General features: G+C 34.9%; 1 protein-coding gene across 3 annotated transcripts; it reads right to left on the minus strand.

The window, feature by feature from the left end:
• Positions 1-195: 195 nt before the first annotated feature.
• Positions 196-5422, minus strand: LOC132701256 (poly(ADP-ribose) glycohydrolase). 3 transcript variants are annotated; one of them, XM_060669046.1, is made up of 11 exons: positions 4600-5422; positions 3254-4548; positions 2806-3068; positions 2558-2707; positions 2261-2505; positions 2081-2175; positions 1843-2008; positions 1611-1741; positions 1365-1552; positions 1082-1310; positions 196-983 (listed from the first exon to the last, which is right to left on the minus strand). In XM_060669046.1, exons 3-11 carry the CDS (start codon positions 3052-3054, stop codon positions 322-324), a joined length of 2115 nt encoding a protein of 704 aa, XP_060525029.1. In that variant the 5' UTR covers positions 3055-3068; positions 3254-4548; positions 4600-5422; the 3' UTR covers positions 196-321. The 3 variants fall into 3 exon arrangements, with proteins under 3 accessions (XP_060525029.1, XP_060525027.1, XP_060525028.1); XM_060669044.1 differs by lacking the exon at positions 4600-5422 and having other exon boundaries at positions 3148-3276; XM_060669045.1 differs by lacking the exons at positions 3254-4548; positions 4600-5422 and adding an exon at positions 3119-3164.
• Positions 5423-6533: the final 1111 nt, after the last annotated feature.

Consider the following 6533-nt stretch of genomic DNA (forward strand, 5'->3'; position numbering starts at 1 on the left):
TTGTTTTTTAAGCCGTTGTGCTCTTTAAAATGTTTCATTAGTTGTGAACTGACCCAAAATCGTAATTATTTTCTTTTTAGGTTGAAATTATTCCTTAAAACGCAGGACCGGCTACCGCTAAGATTTGGTTGGGTCTGTGTATACAACTCAATAAAATATACCTGTGTTAATAAAAAAAATATGTTAGGTTATGTAACACTTAGAAGTATTGGTATATTTTAATAAATAATTAATTACAATGACATGAAGAAACAATATAAATATAAAATTTGATACATTACTTCAGAAAAAGTTTTAAAAAGACAATAAACAAATATTGGGTTAGGGTTTGTTGTTTGTTATAAAATAGTCTGTTATTTTCTTTTCTTTCTTATTTTTTAGCTCTATTAATGAATTTTCTCGGGTGACATTATCCACTTTTTCAATTGGTTCTTCATTTTTTATGACAATAACTTCCTCTAGACCATCAACCTTAGCGGTTAATTTCGTCTCAAGTTTGCCAGAGTTTCTTTTGTATTTGTCTAATTCTGATAACAATGATCCTGCCTCATCCATTTTATCAAGATTCCGATTCGCATTACCATCTAATATATCAAATAATTGCGTTATATCAGTCATCACATCACTAGGCGAAATTCTGGGTTTAGCTTTAATTATTTTTTTATACTTTTCTTGGCTGGGCTGACTGGAAGGAATAATATCTTCAGAGGATGAAGATTCATCCACTATTTCCATTGCCTCTTCTTCCCTTTTGCATTTCTTAGGAGATCTAGCTTTAAAACTGCCTGAGTTTACTTTTGGTGACCATTTTGATTTTTCAATAGATGAAGGCATATTTGATTTCAATTTATCACTTTTGATAAGAAAGCTCTTTATGGATGGCTGCTTCTTCACATCAAAGTAAGATTGTTGGATAAATGAGTACAACTGCTCTTCTTTTAAAGATTTGGTGGAAAATTGGCATAGAAATCTCCAGAGTTGCCCTGGAATACAACAAAGTTGCAATTATCACAAAGGTTTCAAATTACATAAATATGTCTGTCTTTAAAAAATTAATGTTAACTTCGAATATGAGACCTACCTATACTTATCTTATTAGCTGCTAAAAACAGGTACATGTTAGAAAAATCTTCTCTTAACTCTTCATCTCCAAATGAGTAATATACCAGATCTCTACCTGCAGCTGTGCAGGCCATCAATTGAATAAGAGTTTTGAGTTTCTTGCTACCCCTAAAAGCTCCACAACCCCAATTTCCAGTAGCTACTGGCGCCAGGTTTTCCTTTTCTCTAGAACTAAAGCCAACATATGCCTGGAAATTATCAGTTCATTACTCACCACCAACCATTAAATGTTGGAAATATACCTTATTCAGCTCCTTTAAAATTAATGAGCTGTGGAACTGGTCCTGAGGTTTATGAAATCTGGTTGCATCTATTACACAAATTGACGTTCTTCGCCTACCATATATATCGAATGGTACATCGTCAATGATATTTTTACTCCACACAAATGTGTCTCCATAACCCAAATAGTCATTGTACCTTTCAGCTCCTGAAAATTAAACCCTATCTGATTTTCTAATTGTCTATTAATAATGATTAATTTTTACCTGTTATAATCACAGCCTCTCCACTTCCTAACTGTTCAACAAACAATCTGCTTACAATTAACTCAGGGCATATAACAAATCTTATTTCTTCTTGCACACACCCATAACCTAAAACTCCACCTCCGATGTTTCTAAAGAATGAATGAATAACATATTACCAAAAAACACCCAAAACATCAACCAAAGTAACAAAACTGGCAGTATCATTAATGCATAATTTAACAAAACTTACTTATTTGCAAAATCAACCTGCAAAAATCCTAATCCATCATTCTCTATTGTACCTGTACTGCATATATGTATTTTCGTATTTCCTAAATTATTTTCAGCAGTATCCCAGCGTGGCATTTCACTTCTAGGAATAAATTTTCTTTCAAAAGTAATTACACCAACAGGCTCTACAAAAAGACATCATTATCAAATTATAATGTTTTATGTTCTTTACCCAAATATAATTTTAAACATTATACCTTTTTCGGTTATCCTTTTAAAATAATTACATAAGCATCTTATTTTCTCAGCTACACATTTCTGTCTTTCCAATCTATCATTTGCAGAAAACAACCTGTAAAGTCCATTTTTCATCAGGATATACACTACTGTTCTCCATTAGCAGTTTTAACATATGATTTTGATTGTTTAGTTTTTACCTAATGAAGTTAACCCCAGGAACACCTGGACTTGTAGGATCTCTTTTTTTCCAAGGAAAAGTACACAAGAATGCATTGGCTAGTAGACAACCTATTTGTAACTGAGAGAGGCTAACTGATCTATTATAATTTTGCTTCAGTATAGGTAAACTTCCAGGTACAATTTCTGACAAACTCAATGCTAGTGTAATGATTTTTGGTAGCAAACTAGAAAAGAATAAGTCTCTTTCGTCTTCACTACATACCTAAAAAATCTAATGGGTTTACATAAAACTTCCAGTTTTATATAAACATTACCTCATAAAAAAAATAATGTAGTGCTGAAAATCGAGGTAGGTTAACATTATAAGAATGGATTGAGTTTTCAAGCTGCTCCGCTGAGGTGATAGTTTTCGAAAGGGAGTCTGTAATTAGTTTCCATCTTGACTTGGCAGTCTCTGTATTACCCTAAAAATAAGATGATACAGCAAATGTTGACAGCACCAATGAAACTCAAGTAAAGTTTAGCAACAAATATCTGTTTAACACATTATTTGAAAACCAACCTCTTTAACGGGAAATAGATTACTTCTTGAATAAGGCATTCGAACATGATCATCATCCCAATGTTTAGGTTGAAAGTTGCAATGGGGTTTTGGAGGATCTTTCAAATTGACCGTTGCAACATCGTATAAAACACAATGGTACTTTGAAACGGTTATAGGACTCACAGCAAATGACCAGCGTCCTTTTCCTTTACAAATTTCCTCTATACTTGAACCATTCCATGTTTTGGAATTCGATGCGTTTTCCATTGGTAGACAAGTATCTTCAATAAAAAAATTATATTTGTGGCTATGAAAGGCAATAAATAAATACAAATTGTTTGCTATGAAAATGGTACCCACTGTGAAATTTCGAGGTTAGATCGAAAATTGCTTTTTCACTTTGCGTTTGAAATTGGGCAGCCATTCAGGAGGACTTAAGTTTTAGGAAGAAAGAAGAGATATTTACATAATTCTTTTTTATTCTATGTGGAGATTCTGTGGTGGTTTAACCTCCGTTCGTTCCCTACAGAATCCTTTGTAATCGTCCAAAAATTTTGAAATCGGTCTCCACTGAATGGATTTAGTGTTTTCAGTGTTTTGTGAACGTCGTAAAGTGATAATCGTCGCCGATCCCTTCGTTTTTCCCCGTTCACGCCGGTATGGAGGCCGGATGGGCCCGGATGGTCAGCGGCGGAAGCGGGGGGTGTCGGTTTTTTTTTGGTATCGGTCAAAGTTGTTTTTTGCTAGTTGAGCAAATATTGGTTATATGTCTTCTTTGTACGTGTTGGTCCATAACCAAAAGCGAAGATCCTCGACGGAAGTCGGCAATGGGCGAATGATCCTAGCAGTCGGGCCCAACTTTTTTTGTGAATCGCATAATTGAATTGATTTGAATTATTCTATGTGTGATTCTGTGGTGGAGCACGCGGCGGTTTAACCTCCGTTCGCTCCTAGCAGAATCCGATGTATTCGTTCGAAAAACCTTGGTATCGGTCTTCAATTTGTGTGACTCTGTTTCGGCAGTGTTTGGTGTTTGTTTTAAGTGTAAAAGGCCCGCCGGCCCCGCTGTTTTAACCGTTCACGCCAGTATGGAGGCCGGATGGGCCAGGATGGTCCGTGCTGGAAGCGGGGGGATGCCGGTTTTTTATGAAGCGAAAATCCTGGACGGAAGTCGGCAATGGGCAAATGATTCTAGCAGTCTCCCCAAACAGTGTTTGTGAAACGCATAATTGAATTTGAATTTATTCTATGTGTCTGTATTAGTGAAACGCATCATTGAATTGAATTATTCTATGTGTAAAACATGTTAATATAGGACACTCGCTCGTTACCAAAACTAAATCTCAAAAAAATATATTTATTGCATCTTACTTTCCAATATCATAAATTAGGACGAATTTCTGTTTTAAATTATGTATTTTGATAGGTGTTATATTTTATTAAATTATACTAGACGTTTTTCTAGACTTCTAGAGTTTAGGAGAGTTAACACTTTATGTTGTACATCTGTGCAATTAAAATAAAATACATTGCCCCGACGTTTATAAGCGAAAACATTTCTGAACTGTTCAATTCGAAAAAATCGGCTGCAACAATTCTGGGAATTCTGCTGTGGACCAATTTAGCTAGATTTTGAAGGTCGTGATACTGTTCATCTTTTGCGTTTTCAAATCGCTTTTGAATGGTATAACAAACTGGTATCATTCCCCGCTCTTTTCTCTTTGCCGCTTCAAAACTGTTCAACGCATGTAGCGGTAGAATCTATAACCGGAAAGCCTATATGAAAGATATTTAAAAAATCACCATACTTACCACCATTGGCAGCACCGTCCATAGTGTGGTAAGCAGCGTCGAAGGTTTTTTCCTAAGCAAATCCTTCAACATAAAAATGAGATTGCAGTGTGCGAGAAATTCAATTAATTGATATGCCATTAAAAGAAGTAACTGGTGTCCAATTAATTTGTTAAAAATATCCACAATTTCCGTCATTGCGATATACATGTGCTGAGACTTTTTAATAATCTTCTTCGAATGGAATCCGGAATGACGCATTGATACTATCAGAAAATTCTTCACGTTATCATATTTGACAGCCATCGTCGAAACCAAACTCGTTGTGGTGGTACATAAGAAGAAAACGAAGTACAGTCTCAGGGTAAACGCAAAAAAATAAATAAGATTCAGGCTATCTGAATACAAAACATACCCCAAACAGATCCAGAGAAAAGTGATGACGTGATAAACCAGCCCATACGGCATTGTGCGAATCGAATATTTCTCTCGAGATCCTTGCGTATTCAAAAATTCGAAACTTTCGAGTACCTGGAATTTGCGATACAACTCCACCCACAAGTATCTTTTGGTGTAAGATTTGACCAACGAGGTGACAATCAGGCAGCCCCATATTAATTCGCCAGTAATGGAAACGATGTAGTGCAATCTCGAAAAGAAAATGGCGATTTTAATCAATGCTAACGGTATGGATAAGACGCAAATAAAAGATAGTTGGATCAAAACGTAGCAAAGTGCCCATCGTCTCTTGGGTAGCTTAAAATTTCTTCCCTGTATCAGCGGCAAAATACCAAACAACGACACGTATTTTGCTAGAAACCTAAAATGCCTGAAGTCTTTCTTGTTATAGTTCATGTTACTCTAGGACTGCGCTCATTTTGATCGATCGCCTCCGTCTAATTTTGATAATTGGATCCGCATTGCGACCACAAACACAATTAATAAATTAAAATAATCGGGCTGCTGTTTTTGAATTTACAAGTACAATTTCACAAGTAATTTCCAATTATTTTCACTTTATTCATTGTTTTTATGACATTATTATAATTAAGTGTAATTTTATGTTATACTTCGTCCAGAAATGTAGTGCTTTTACAACCGACCCCGTGATCAACTTTGCCTAGTGTTTATCATCTAGCAGATCCTTACTCGTAACCATTCCAGGACCGTCCTAGAAATTTATCTACCTACATTAACAAGCGGAATATAAGTATGTTTTCAATCTTTTTTTTGAAACATGTACATAAAAAAAATAGTACAAAGTAAGAATTTATTACGATCTATTTCTTTACATTTCTAAATAGCATCATTATTAATATACAAAATATTAAATATAATAATAATAAAGTATAAGTCACTATCGATACTGTGTGCAATGATCAACTCCGCAATTAATCGTTCTCGATAAATAATTTCTTCTTTTATTATTCGTTTTTCACAGTTAGACAATTTTTGTACTGATATTTTAGCTACCTCTTGCCGAATTACGTTTATGGCACTATCGCTAAATTTATAAATAATTTTCGTACAGACATTCTTTAATTTCTTCTTTATTTGTAGAAGTATTTATAATGTTTTTAATTTGACTGAATGATACGAGGCATTATCCAACACAATAACAGTATTTGGCGATAGTTTAGGCAACAGTTTCAACCAGTTCCTCAAATATTTCCGCGGTCATATTTTCATGGTAATCCACACTTGAATCTTTAACGTTTTTGGCAGACAAAAATAAGGCATCTTCCACCCAACCATTTTTGGACATGACATGATGAATTGTTATGCGTTTTTCATGTGAAAGCGGCACGTCGAGTACACACTTGTTGCTGTTATTACACCATCCTCTTTTTACAGTGTCGAGAGTGTCGAACCACGTTTTCTCCAAATACACGGTTGGCCTATTTTGATCTCTAAATTTTTCACCCTCCATTGCGAAATTCTTTGAAATTCCATTA

This window comes from Cylas formicarius, unplaced genomic scaffold, assembly GCF_029955315.1.
Source record: "Cylas formicarius isolate icCylForm1 unplaced genomic scaffold, icCylForm1.1 PGA_scaffold_4__25_contigs__length_36172078, whole genome shotgun sequence".
In the NCBI taxonomy this organism is placed as follows: Eukaryota; Metazoa; Arthropoda; class Insecta; order Coleoptera; family Brentidae; genus Cylas; species Cylas formicarius.

What these genes read in the sequence shown, in the direction of transcription:
- LOC132701256 (XM_060669044.1), bottom strand. Translation starts at nt 3,211, where the DNA reads ATGGCTGCCCAATTTCAAACGCAAAGTGAAAAAGCAATTTTCGATCTA. An exon ending in TCTAACCTCGAAATTTCACA is followed by an intron (nt 3,069 to 3,147) that starts GTGGGTACCATT and finishes TTTTTATTGAAG; the next exon opens with ATACTTGTCTACCAATGGAA. An exon ending in CCTGGGGTTAACTTCATTAG is followed by an intron (nt 2,176 to 2,260) that starts GTAAAAACTAAA and finishes TGGACTTTACAG; the next exon opens with GTTGTTTTCTGCAAATGATA.